General features: G+C 36.8%; 2 protein-coding genes across 2 annotated transcripts; both read right to left on the reverse strand.

The window, feature by feature from the left end:
- Positions 1-245: 245 nt before the first annotated feature.
- On the reverse strand, positions 246-2,870 carry LOC105316591 (gamma-aminobutyric acid type B receptor subunit 1-like). Its single transcript, XM_011411607.1, has 13 exons — positions 2,661-2,870; positions 2,457-2,600; positions 2,231-2,401; positions 2,069-2,176; positions 1,945-2,016; positions 1,698-1,895; positions 1,362-1,640; positions 1,206-1,281; positions 1,048-1,152; positions 860-1,001; positions 655-790; positions 493-600; positions 246-437 (listed from the first exon to the last, which is right to left on the reverse strand). Exons 1-13 carry the CDS (start codon positions 2,868-2,870, stop codon positions 246-248), a joined length of 1,941 nt encoding a protein of 646 aa, XP_011409909.1.
- An 86-nt stretch (positions 2,871-2,956) lies between these two features.
- On the reverse strand, positions 2,957-14,091 carry LOC100639843 (ATP-binding cassette sub-family A member 3-like). Its single transcript, XM_020007966.1, has 41 exons — positions 13,891-14,091; positions 13,398-13,471; positions 12,568-12,683; positions 12,297-12,455; positions 12,047-12,173; positions 11,855-11,957; positions 11,686-11,796; positions 11,496-11,639; positions 11,345-11,439; positions 11,129-11,230; positions 10,872-11,072; positions 10,703-10,808; positions 10,532-10,654; positions 10,147-10,428; positions 9,827-10,092; positions 9,602-9,691; positions 9,354-9,538; positions 9,139-9,250; positions 8,997-9,076; positions 8,801-8,944; positions 8,405-8,685; positions 8,117-8,272; positions 7,809-7,894; positions 7,525-7,747; positions 7,024-7,353; positions 6,735-6,854; positions 6,554-6,667; positions 6,301-6,474; positions 6,141-6,251; positions 5,542-5,627; positions 5,361-5,438; positions 5,168-5,297; positions 5,017-5,109; positions 4,873-4,962; positions 4,509-4,723; positions 4,192-4,395; positions 3,971-4,141; positions 3,829-3,921; positions 3,511-3,766; positions 3,304-3,429; positions 2,957-3,211 (listed from the first exon to the last, which is right to left on the reverse strand). Exons 1-41 carry the CDS (start codon positions 13,996-13,998, stop codon positions 3,164-3,166), a joined length of 5,913 nt encoding a protein of 1,970 aa, XP_019863525.1. The 5' UTR covers positions 13,999-14,091; the 3' UTR covers positions 2,957-3,163.
- Positions 14,092-14,147: the final 56 nt, after the last annotated feature.

Raw genomic sequence — 14,147 nt, forward strand, 5'->3', positions numbered from 1 at the left:
ACATCATGATGACAATACTTTATAACGTAATCTGATAGCACTAAGATGATCAGGAAAAGGGTGTTGAAATAGATGATGTATCCTATCTGTGTGGACTCTTTTAATCCTTTGATCTTGATCTTTCTTGTATGAAAGGCAAAGAATATTCCAACTAGCTGCAGGAGCACTCTGTAGCCATTCTTTACTGCAAGAAAGATCCTGCTGTGATCGCACAAGAAAAAGTAATAGTTCTTCAGGGTACCATCCTAATGAATTATGATACTAATGATAAAGTATACCTTATCACTAACCAGTGCTGCAACTTCAAACTGTTGAGTATCAGGAACTATTTTAGTTTTTACTCTTGTACTGCGTGTGCTTGTTTCTATTATCAGGAGCAATACATCAATTCCAGTCAATAGAGCTACAATAATGAACAGCATCCAATCTTTGATTGACTGCCAGTAAAAAATATAAAATGAGACACCTTTAAAGACCTCCTAGCATACCGACCTTTTTCTTGCTGCTTGGATTGGCAAATATGTAATACACTCTTCCAGACTTTGCCAGTATTACAGAGAAACAGAGTGAATATCCGAATGAAAGGGACCAAACAGAAAGCTATAAAGAGAAATAACATTCTATCTATGGTTAATGCAAAATGTACATGCGTACGTTACACAGAATCGATTGCTTTGCTATCTCATCATAGCCAGTGAAGTAGTACACGATGAGGTACATGTGAGAGTACAGTATCACTGATCCAAGTATTAGGAGATAGTTAAGATTTGGACTAGAGAGTTTCACAATCCTATAAACATAATTCCACAAATAGTGCCACACTTAGCACTCAAATGGCTTTTATAGAAAGGATTCTTACTTCTTCTTTCTGAAGATGATGGTAAATGCTAAACATACTCCAGCAAACATGACTCCAGCAGATGCAAGCAGAGTAAAAACTGTGACAAATGCTGAATTGTATTCTCTTATCTTCTTTTCAGCGTACCCATCATATGGAATTTCTACAACAGAAATACTAAGGTTGAAATTTAGTAGAGATCTACTTACTTCCCCATAAAGTAGATAATGGTTCGATGAAAAATAAGATACTGTTGCGAATGCCATCTCTGTTAACTACTCTAACCATTGGCTTTCTAAGTGTTCTTATACCATCTGTAAATCAGATTTTATAATTGTTCATCATGTGCCAGGCCACATAAACTCACTTTCATTCACTGAAAACTGATAGATGATTATAGTATTTCCTATTCTAGTTCTATTCTTGTTAAATTCAAAAGGTCCCTATAAAGTGAAAGTGGATGAAAAATAATAAGGAAATACGGAATTAAAAGGTAATTATAAGCAAGATATAATTGTCTTACAGTAATTCCATTAAACTTGACACTGGCAATGCTCTTTTGAAGCACACATCCCATCTTTGGGTTGTCATAAGTGAACTCTTCCAGTGGAACTAGTTCTCCTTGCAAGAGCTTGCAGCCACTATCATTTCCAACTGCTATTCTCCTTGAAGCTTCCTCCAATCCTAAACTCATTGCCCATATTGCATCATATCCGGAACCTTCTATGCCGACCAGTGGAAGGCCTTGATACTGCGGCTGTCTTAATAAGTATCTATGAAGCTTTGTAAACCGGGAAGGACTCTACATTATGACACAGTATATGATATAAATATATATTTAGTGTTCTTTTTTATATACCATTCCACTAGAAGATATATATGAACTATTGGTACTAGGAGAATATGCTTCAGGTAGAAGGAGTAAACTTCCATTAAGGATCCTGTCAATCTCAGGCGGTTTGCAAGATCTTGTAATATTGGGGTCAAACCAATCAATCTTTGGAGAATCATAAAATATCCAGACATATTTTGGAGAAAACATTTTACGCTTGTATGCCTAAAAATATGGAGTTGTCTAAAAATAGTAACCTCGTACATAACCTTACCTCACACATTATTTGGTAACTAAAAGCACTATATGTAAAAAGAACAATAATTCTCTGGCTTGAACCATTCTCCTATGACATATACATAAAATGCAGTGGTTACACATTACTAAAGTGCACCCACCCATTTGAAAAGCCTTTCCTTTGGTAAAGGTTTTCCAGTTTCTATAGTGATCGAATCATCTAGTATCAGCCCTGACTCTTGAAACAACAAATTTAGCTTATGAGTCATCTATATAATATACATAGAATGATGAACATACAAAAGAAGCATATACTGTTTTACCCCAATGAAAAGAGACTCCTGCTGTGTGATTACAGCAAGCTGCCTCCAACCAAGCCTCTTGGCAAAGACTGTCAGGGTATAAGGTATACCATCAATTGTTGGAAGAATCTGAAATAAACTTTGAAAACGAGATTTGTCGCCCAAAATGCTAGCAGCTGAAGCAATCGTGATCTTTTAGCATAAACAAACACTGTTGATTTAGTTTGGATTATCATTAGCTACTTACGTGTGGAACGTTCCAATAGTGACTGAGTTGTGCAACTGGGATTGTTGCTACTGAGCATCCACACCCAACCAGTACTATATATGTTAACTTGGGATTGTCAAAAAACTTGTCCATGAAAAGGTTTGTTGCTGTTCTACCATGACACTGCAGAGAGAGAGAAGGAAAGAGAGCTAAAAGCTGATCACACACATGACATAAACATACTTTTGAGTCCAGTACCTCTTCATAAGATATGGTGTAGTTTGAGAGTATGCTGGATCTATTGTTAATCTCTTGTATGGCATAGTCAACCATTGGTATTACACCAGATGAGACAAATGAGCCAGTTCTAGAGACCACAAATAAGATATAAAGTTTACGAGGTCCTACAACTTCACCAGTGACCATAAACAATAGGAGAACTGATAGGAACATCATTCCTCAGCTCCAGAAATTGAAGGGACGTACAAGACTGGAGTCCAGCTAGCAAGCACTATTTATAGAGCAAGTGAAGGAAGCAATTTGAAGGAAATGACATAAACGCTCTTAATAATCAACAAAAAGTTTGCAGCAAAAAAAGATGTAAAATCATTTAACTATAGACTACCACAAAACACAGCATACTAAATAATTAAAGATTATTGTTTAATTAATTACAGGCTACTCCTGCTTGCATAATTTAAGTACTACAGAAAACTAGACTAGTTATAAGCAAAAAAAGGTAACAGTTAAAGTTGTGTATCTTCCTCTTGCTCACGAGCAAAATTAATAAAAACCTGCAAAACAAGAAAAAAAGCAAGACATTATTGTCAACTTTTAAAAAGGCGATAGTACAAAATAGAGTGGCCCTTTGACTCATTAACTTTACCTGATCAAGAGTAGTCTGACTAACACTGTAATCAATAATACCAAATCTTTCCTTATTCTGCTCAATAGTACGGAACAATATAGACTCAGACACTCCTGCAGCAGGCACTCTGTATGTTACAGAGCCCTACAATAAATAATGATTATTGAAATATAAATAAAAAAAACAACAATAATTAAAATCCTAATGCTAAGACTATTGGTATACCTGATGTGATTCAAGGAGCAGTGATCCTGGGAATGTAGCAACAATATACTCTTGGACAGGATTGGTATCATATACGCTAGTAGCAACAGTTCTACGAGGGGAAGTGGCAGCCGGCTCAGGGTGAGTGGGAGAACGAGGTCCACTATCACCACCACTACGAATAGAGCGTCTAATGCTAGTGGAACGCTCTATCACTGGAGGAAGAGGAGCACCAGTTGGTTTTACACTGATCTGGACTGTGTACCCATGACCAAATCTAACAAAAGAGTGGGCCGTATTTAATTGTTTTGTGCAGTACAAGTTCTTAGGAAGTCTCACTTGCTCTTAAGATGCTGAATGCTTCCTAGACACTTGAAATTACCATTAACCATGATGGCTATCCTAGTACAGAGTGCCTCACACTCCTCCATACTGAGATATAAAGAGATTAACATACCCATACACACGCTATGCATTATACCTATGAGATGTCAATATAACACTCCTTCCTTCCTTTACAACATTAATCAATACGTCCCATAGGAATCGCCTAGTTGCAGGATCCATTCCAGTCGTTGGTTCATCCAGTAGTAATATTGGTGGATTACCAACCAGTGCTATGGCAGTGCTCAACTTTCTCTTGTTCCCGCCACTAGATATACCGTAAGTCACATGAGAGTCACGTGATATAAAGTGCATTACCTGTATGTCCCGCATTTCTTGTTGGCATACTTGGCAAGATCGAGACGATCTATTTCTTTCTGTACTGCGGCCTTTATCTTTGACTCTGGGATTCCTCTTAGTCTAGCAAACATTGTTAGTAGCTCTCGTCCTGTTAGTCTCTCAATGATAGCATCAAACTGGGGACAATATCCAATCCTCTGCTGAACGTGCCTCAACTGTGTACTACATGAAGAGAAAAGATGTACATTCTCACATGTACTGTACGATCATGCATCCACTAGTAGTGCTCTTAATCCTACGTCCCTCCATCCATCCATCCATCCATCCATACTCACTTAATATCAAATCCATCAAGTGTCGCAGTCCCTCCAGTGCTCGTAATGTCTCCAGTGAGCATCTTAAAGGTTGTAGTTTTACCAGCTCCGTTGACTCCCAATAGACCAAAGCATTCCCCAGCAGGTATTATCAGGTTGATACCATTCACTGCTAGTTTTCTACCGTCACACTGGGCCAAGTATGGAAACAGTGTAGCCCCTGTATCCTTATATTCCTAATAATAATAATAATAATAATAATAATAATAATAATAATAATAATAATAATAATAATAATAATAATAATAATAATAATAATAATAATAATAATAATAATAATAATAAATAATTAAATAAATAATAATAATAATTGTATTAATTATACCTTGGACAGGTTCTTAATGACAACTGCATCATTAGTTGAATAATTCTTTTGAAGGACCTTGATCCTTTCATTAGACACATCTTCATCTTCCTATTAAGGATAACAGTGTTAATATATCAGTGTTAGCATCAGTATTAAGCTCACCTCAGGACGAATTTCAATCACATCTTCTTGAAGTGTGTTAGCTCTCTGTTTTTGAATTAGGAGTTGTCTAAACTCAGGAATGAAAAAACCTCTCTACAAAATTAAAAGAACAATATTATAACACAAAAGAGAAAAGAATGTGACAACTTACTTCAATTAGTATTGTTAATACAATGAAGATGATCCCCTCAATAAACAAATAAAGAAATATGTGACCGATTCCGGGAAGAGAGAAATCAAAAATGTTATTAGTGTATTCAATATTAGACTCCTCACAGATCCTAGAGGCATAAAATAAAAAAGACAAGTACTTTTATGATGATCATGAGAGTGTATATTCATACGTTCTGGTGAAGTCACTTCTCTCACAACTATCCCTCCTAAGCTGATTATCGTACATCCTAGACAGGCCACTAATTAACCTAAAAGTTACACAAAGAAATGAGATTGTGTTGTTGGTTTTTTGGTCCAAAGAGAGTGTTTATCATTATAACCAATATTATTATTGTTATTATTATTACTCACGCGTAAGGAGGATGGAGTAGAAATATATAGTGCATTATATCTTTGTCATCTTGATTAGTTACAACAAAAATTGTAACATAGAATGCCTAAGATGTGCATATACATTATACATACATATACATAGTAATTATCTTATAGCATAAGGACATCAATGTGTGTGTCAGAAAAATTGGGGAGCCAATTTAAAACCATATATAGCCTTCACTTCTTTTCAAAAATTTGGTCATTTTAAAAATGGTCATAACTCAAAAAATATTTGTCGGAGACAGCTCAAACTTTTTACACAGCATAAGGACATTAATATGTATCAGAAAATGTAATTAAAATTTGGGGTGATTTCGGAGCCAATTTTTGGGAAAAACCATGGGCTATAGCCTTGGTTTTTTTTCCAAAAATTGGCTCATTCTAAAAAATGCTCATAACTCCAGAAATATTTGTCAAAAACAGCTCAAACTTTCTATAGCATAAGGACATCAATATGCATCAGAAAATATACCACAGGCTAGAGCTTTGGGTCCTTTCAAAAACTGGCTTATTTTGAAATTTTGTACAAATTTTATATACATGTACATAAAAAATTATACACAATATATGCTTACCAGTGACACAAAGAAGAATAGCAATAACATGACACAGAAAGCAACTAGACCATTGAGAAACAGAAAAGACATGATGTAGTTGGTAGGTATAGTGCCCCAACAGGTCAGCAACTAAGAAGTAAAAATAATAACAAATGCAGCGAAATCCTGTCACTTATACTATTAGCAAGAATATGGCTCCAATGTTATCTCCCTTGTATCCATTGATCTGAAAGGCAGAGAAGAGTATGACGGTGATGACACAAGGAATGAAAGCATTGATGAGATCCCAAGAGTAAGTGGCCAGCCAGTACGAGGAAGGACTCACTCCACTGACAAACTGAAGGTGCTTTGCCTAAAGGAGATTGGGGGATACAGCAAGGAGGTAAAGATTGAGAGTAAAGAGTATGATGTATCATTATCATTGGCTAAACCTTAGAGTCTCTCTCTTGTACAATGATAATGATGAAACTAGCAAACAAGAAACTGAGCCCAAATACAGAAAGGACCGAAATGATAAACCCAAAAACATCACCAGGTTGTGCAGCCTGAACAGAAGAGACAAAGATAAACACACGTGTACATGCACATCAAAAATATATAGTCTTGCATTACCTGTTCCCTAACTGTCCTAGGCAATGGATGGTTGTACACAGAGAGGGTGTACCTGCTATCATTATTCTTTAATAATATACTGTAGAGTCCATTAAGAGCTGCTGCTGCCATGTGATATGGCTATAGAGAAAGAAACATACACAATTGATAACAGTACATCAAATGACATAATTATTATGAATATACTGTAAGTACACAATGTAGTTATAAGTATAGCTAGTAAATAAACAAGATAATAAACAACAACAATGTATAAACAACAACAATGTATGCTAAATATAAAACAAACCTCATTATTATACCAGACAGTGACGGTTGGTTTACCCAACGGTGGTGGTGGCTGGGTTACTTTCCCAATTTGACAAGGGCTACAACCAGCAGAAGAACTTGCACAGACCTCAATCCCAACATTATACTCATAGTTCCAATCGTCAGTTGGAGTATCAGTGAGGTTAGTGCAAGGGGTAAAGTTCGGTATAGAAGGGCATCCAGTAGAGTTAACGTCTACAGTTATATCATCAAGAGAGAAGATAAGATTACCACATCTTCTTTCTGCATTTGAAGTTTGACAACCACAGCTGGCGTAGGTAGGAGGCGGAGGATGTACTACATAGCCACCCTATAAAAATAAGATGATACCTATCAGTAGCAGGTGGATGGGAGCATTTTATTACTCATGAAAATGTGCAATGATAATAATAATGACAATATTAATAAAAATAATGATAATGATGATAATAATAATAATAGACTAAGAACAGGGAGGTCTGAATGCAGTGAAAAAGTTCACCTGGAATCTAAGAAAGAAGTCAAAGACATGGAAACCTTCACTGACATCTAACAAATGCTCAGCAATAAAGACGTTCATGTCATCAAGTGGACCAATAGGGTTATCAATATCAGACACTGACACTGGAGGAGGCGCAGGACAATCTCTTGTAGCTCCTTCTTTACTACACGTGTCAGCTAGAGTATAGATACTTCTATCATCAGCACCACTGTGACGACAACAGCTATATTAATGAGAGGAAGAGAGAGAGAGTAAAGAAGAAAAGTGAGAGAAGCAGAAAATACCTTAGACAGTCTAGGCAATTCTTGTAGCCAAAGTTCTCAGAGTCTCTACAAGGATCAGCAAAACTTCCTGAAGGTCTTAACTGATCCTATTAATATAATAACAACAACAACAACAACAACAACAACAATAATAATAATAATAATAATAATAAATCATGCATACATGTACATCATTCTAACTACAGATTCTAATTTAATTAGAATCTACAAGCAATTAACAGACTCTGTTTTCTAATTTAACAAAGTTGAGTAGTTGTCAAACTTTACCTACATGCACTTAGAGTAGTAATGTATGTATATGTACTAACTAGTGTCCTTGAAGCACAGAACTTGTCAAGTATTTGATGTTCATAACTGCAACACTGAGAGCCTTGGGTATAGTTCTGGACTGACTCACGTATTGTCCTAGCACTTGAAGTATAGTCAAAGAAGTTAGTTGCATTGATAGTTGCACCACTGGTGGACTAATGGAGAGAGTTAAGAGAGAGGGATTGAGTTAAGAAAGAATCAAACTGATACATAAAAAACTGAAATTGACAACGAATAGAAAATAAGCAGCAATGAAGAAACTAACAACTGTCAATTAGATAACTTACATTGAAGAAGCTCTGTGTGTAGCCATTAGGTAGAAACGAAGCATAAAAGAATGTGATATTCTCAGTAGAAGGGGCAGAATTGGAGACAGATATTAATCTCCTTGGAGGCTCAGAGGTAATGCCAGGGACAAACTCAGCTACCAAGAGGCCCCAGAGAACAAACAACATTGGAATGACCAGCTGCCATATAATGGCCACCCAGAAACGAAATGAATTTATGAAACGCTTTAGGAAGATGGCGAGAAACTGTTGGAACCAAAGTATGATACCAGTGTTGATTTCTATGGGAAAGAGAAAGCCATGAAAACGTTCATAATACAATTAGAGTAAAGGATTGGAAAGACTAAAATGGTTCAATATCATTATAGCAATAGTAAATGCCCACAAGTATCTTACTGGTTGGTGCCTGTGTCAATTCTGCTGATTCTCCATTAACAGCAATTTCAAATGTCTCAACCTTCTTCGGCTCCTCTTCGTCCACCTCCCTCTCACCTTCCTCAGTATCTCCCATCTTTATACTGACCACCTGAGTCTCCTCAACTGTCCAACATGAAAAAGAAACCATAACATTGACAACACAATAGCTACCCACCTTGATCTAGGCCAGGCTCTAAGGCAACGTTAGCAAAGACAGGACTTTGTGGGGGAAGGAGAGAAGTTTGACGCTCCAACCTACAAGTAATGAACAATAAAGAGTAGGTGTGTGTGTGTGTGTGTGCCTGGTCTATTATCACCTTGATTCTCTGGTCAGAAGATGCTCCGTCTCTGACGCCACTCTAATGAAAACCTCTTCCATTGTAGTCACTGATATACCAAAACTGCTAATACCAAGACTGACCTTCTTATCTATAAATGAAAAGGAATACAAGTACATGTATATAGTCTTAGACCAAAGTAAACAAATTGAAACAAATTGTAAACAAATTGAACCCCAGTTCTCTTTTCTTACCATTAAAAGTGTCAAAAAGGTCAGGGAAAAGATGAGAGGATTGTGCTGGTAATATAAATGACAGCTCAGCTCCAACGTCGGTACCAACTTCACTGCCTGGTATGGTACTCTTCACTAGCTGTGACACTGCATCAGAATCGCATTTCTCGTCCTTTACCATCGTTAAATGATACCCAACACCATACCTGTGTGTTTAATATAAAGAATAACGTAATACTTTAGTCAAAATAATAAACCAAGTTTATTACTTGCTCTTCAAAAAGAGAGACGAGCCACTACACTTCAACTGCCCTTGGGCCATGATGGCAATACGGTCACCTAATATATCCGCTTCATCCCTAAAATAATAAAATAATAATAATAATAATAATAACAATGTTAATATACAATATGCCATACTAATACAATTACATGCAGTAATGCTATCAATAAGATGAATATTAAGATGTAGATGAATTATTAATAATGTTTACATGAAGTGTGTTGTGAGTAGTACAGTCCTTCCTTGTTTATATTTAATCAATAGGTCCCAGGTGGCCCTCCTGGCATAAGGATCCATACCACTCGTAGGCTCATCGAGTATAACCACTTCTGACCCTCCAACCAGGGCCACACCTACACTAAGTTTCCTCTTCATACCTCCGGAGAGTTTCTGTGACTGCGTAGTGTTCTTATCTGCCAGGAGCAAGTCATCGACCATCACAGGGACCTCTTCTCTTGCCTTTTTCCACGGGCAACCCTAAAAATTATAAAATAAGTACAAGACTAGAAAGAGAGATGTAGGGTGACATACCTTTAACAATGAAAAGAAGTAGAGATGTTCTCTTACAGTGAGTCTATCAAACAATACATTGTGTTGTGGACATATCCCAAGGTTAGTGCGAATAAGATCAATGTCTTCAACAACACTTAGTCCGTTGATGAGTGCCCTCCCAGCAGTTGGTGTATAGAGGCCAGTGAGCATGGATATCGTGGTGGTCTTTCCGGCTCCATTGTGTCCAAGTAGTGCCGTGATCTGTCCTTTGAACATTTTTAATGATAAATTGTCAACAGCCAACTTTTTGTCCTTTAAACTCTGGGAGAGAAAGAGGAGGAGGAGGGAAAAAGGAGGGGGAGGGAAAGAAAAAGAGACAAAAATGAAAACAGATTCTTTCATGATTCTCAAGTGATTGTCGTACCCTCCTGTTGTAGATTTTGGTTAGTTTATCTATCGATATTCCAATGGAGAGATCACTGGGTTCAGCTTCATGAGACGCAGAGTCCTTACCAGCTGTATTTGAAAGAGCCTCAATTTCATCATCCTACGAGTTAATAAATAACACACACACACACACTTGTAATCACGATACTTTTAGTGGTGAGGATTTCCTGTTTGGGCACCAATAGGAGGGAAGGAATGGGAAATAAAGTGGCTTTGGAACACCATAGGTGCCAGGTTTGACAGCATCAATATACCTTTAGCAAAGAGAGAGGGAACAAGAGCAAATTATTAATTCCCTAAAACATTCCCTATCATACCAGTAAAGCAGCATGTATATGATGATATCAGCAGTGAGGATGAGTATCACATAGCCCATGTGAAACGTGTCATCCAAAGAGACTTTAGTCGCAAAATTTGAGAATGTTAGTCCTTCTTGACGGAGCTCCAAGGCAGTGAGGACATTAGCTGCCAATCCAATGCAAGTATTAGGAATGAAGCAGAGGCCAATCTTAGTACCTCTGGAGGAAACAGAACAAAGAGTTTTTAGTATTAGAATATTGTTATAATCCCTTACAGGTCAATTATTTGATAATTAATAAAAAAGTAAGGCATATAAAACAAAAACCAAGCAATGAATCCAGCAAAAAGACCAATCCTTGCTGAAGAGAACCAGGCACTAAATAGAAAAACAAGACATTATAATAATGTACTACTTATCACTATAAAAAGTACTTAGTATATTACATGTACATACAATAATACCAAGATGCCACTGCTGTATATTCATTACCTAACAAAGAAGCAGAAAGCGATCCCAGCCATCATGTACATAAAGAAGAACACAAATATCAGGAACGCATCACTCTCTGGGAAGACACGTCCATACTACAACCAAATGAAGGCAGTCATTTACTTGTGTCAAGTCACTGCTACTCTCTTACTTTTAAGAGTATGCTCATTATAATGATGACAGGAAGATAGAAGAGGATCTGTTTCAGATACCAGGTGGTCCACAGTATCCAGTTACTGAGTCCCATCATTTTCATAGTCTCGCGAATGCGTGTCTCCTTCTCAAGGACCAGCTCCTACGGGTCGTTAAGTGAGTGGGAGTAGGTGTACAAGACGACTTACTTTGACAAAAAACCCAGCGGAAGTAATGAGAGCAAGAATGAGAAATAGAGGAAGAATGAATGAGACAGTCAAGAGAAAGAAATCTTGTTGGTAAGAAGGATAGGGGAATTGCTGAGGAGGGAGGGAGGGAGAGAGAGATTAGGTTGTTGTGTGTCATGGTCAAACTTACCCTGACATTAACTTCTACTGGCAGTTCTGACCCAGTCTTGTACATGTATATAGCATCATTGATCAACTTCTCAATGTGCATGAACCCATTGCTGAAATATGGACTGAATAAAAGAGAAAAGACGGAAAGAAAGGAAAAGATAAGCATTTAAATTATAAGTCCTGCCCACATTAATGATGTACTGTTGCATACTTTGGGGAGACAGTAGCTCCAAGGATCTGAAAGTTATTAGTAGTGTCCTGGGTAAGGAAAGAGTTGTTCTGATGGAACCTCAGAGTATAAGCTATATCATTGCTAACAAGATCATCAAAATAGATACCTAAAATGAAAGTATTTACCAAATGTGCCCATAAAGCCATAACATGTAGAGTAGAATAAACAACAAAGAGATGTTATTGGTTTACATTACATGTACGTGTGAGTTCCTGTTGCTATTATGTACCTATTGGTCCATGCATATAGCACCCCCGTTGAAACTGAGGTGTACCAGAATCAGCAGCTTGATTAATCATCTCAACCATCTGTGCTTCACTTGATGCTGGAATCAAGTCACCCAAAGAAGAACTTATTAGCATTCGCAAGTTAGTAGCTACCTCTCGAGCTAAGAGAGAGAGAATTGTTATTATTTGTCAGTATAAAGATATTCAAAGCCTCTCATAGGGTGTGTGAGTGTGTTGATCATGCAAGTGTATAGTTGGAGTGGAATAGCTTACTAGCACTGTTGTTAGGAGAATAATATACTGTGAATGGTGAAGGAAAGATTTCTAAATTATCTGAATCAAATGTCCTGAAACACTCATCACTAGGCTGTAAGGCATTCAACCCCAACCTGTAGAGAGAAGAGAATGTAACCAATAAACATGTAAGTGTAATATTATCAATACAGTGGGGCCCCACTAATAGGGACACTCAATGAAGACAATGGTGTCAAATAAAGCAATTATAAAGTAGCTAATAATTTTATTAAAGTTGTAATTCCCCAGTGGTGACTATTGCATCAGATGGAGCAATGAATGAATATCATAAGTTCTGGTCTGGTGCCTGTATTGCATCAAAAGGTGCAATGAATGAATATGATAAAGTTCTTAGTCTGGTGCCTGTAGTCTTGTGCCTGTGTTATGTACATTATATTATGTATAATGTAATTATAACATAGACAGTGCAATCAAAGGTCAACCACAACTGCTTCATGTACAACAATCCATGCATTTATAATTCAATCAGGGGACTATTTTAAGACCATGTGACAGTCTCATATGGTTGCCTATAATAAATGTGCATGTACATAGTCTATCATAACAGCTAAAATTCCTTGCCACATGTAATTGCAATTCCATTTACCAGTGATAATTATATGATAAACCAAGGGAATATGTATAAACAAATCTTTATTGTTTTTTTAACGCATTGATAATAATGTCAATAGTTTTTTGTGCAGTACAAGTAAAAAAGGTTAAAGTACAATTGAAGTCTTGTTGTACATGAATGGACAATGAATGGACATAGCAAGATGATAGAGAGAGAGACTATTGTAAGAACCAACCTCAAACCGACAATGAAGACAACAGCAAGAATAGGCAGAACAATCTCAAAGCCCGTACTAATTGGACGACGAATCTAATATTAAAAAAAAGAAGAAAAAGGCAAATCAATACACAGTGTAATAATAAATTTAGGGTAGAATAAAGTTTGTTTTAATTTTCCAGTATTGTCATTATACAAACACACCCACACGTACATACACACAAAGTTGATGAAATTTGTACTTGCAGGTTTCAATTTGGCTGCAATACATTCACACTATACTATACTTCCATGCTGGTCTATAGTATGAGTACAATGTGATTTTCCTACTGTGTGCCAAAAATAACTCAAAAATACAATTTATTTATAATACATTATGGTTAAAATCAACATAATAACAAAGGTGTCAATATGTTACAGGTAACTAGGTTTTACAATGCAGTGCATAACTAGTTGATGCTGCCTTAAGATCTAGGGAGTACTCGGTTCTATACAGAAACCGAATGCCTCACCTGGAGTAAGAAGTTCTTGGCAAGTATAAGAAAGAATTGTCTGAGGGTGGTCGTGAGAGACGAGAGAAAGCGCTGACAGCAACCTCGTTTAGTCGGCACTTCCTCCATCCCGAGCCTCCTAAAAGAAAAGGCTCCTTGTTACCTCACTACTAGTTCAGAACTAAAACCAAAACTTGAACTTTTATACACTCAGCAGCGTTAGCACAATAATAAGGAGGTGTGGTCAACCATAGATTTAAATAAAATTTAATTAAGCC

The sequence above is a fragment of the Amphimedon queenslandica genome, unplaced genomic scaffold, assembly GCF_000090795.2.
Source record: "Amphimedon queenslandica unplaced genomic scaffold, v1.1 AMPQUscaffold_13521, whole genome shotgun sequence".
Lineage (NCBI taxonomy): Eukaryota > Metazoa > Porifera > Demospongiae > Haplosclerida > Niphatidae > Amphimedon > Amphimedon queenslandica.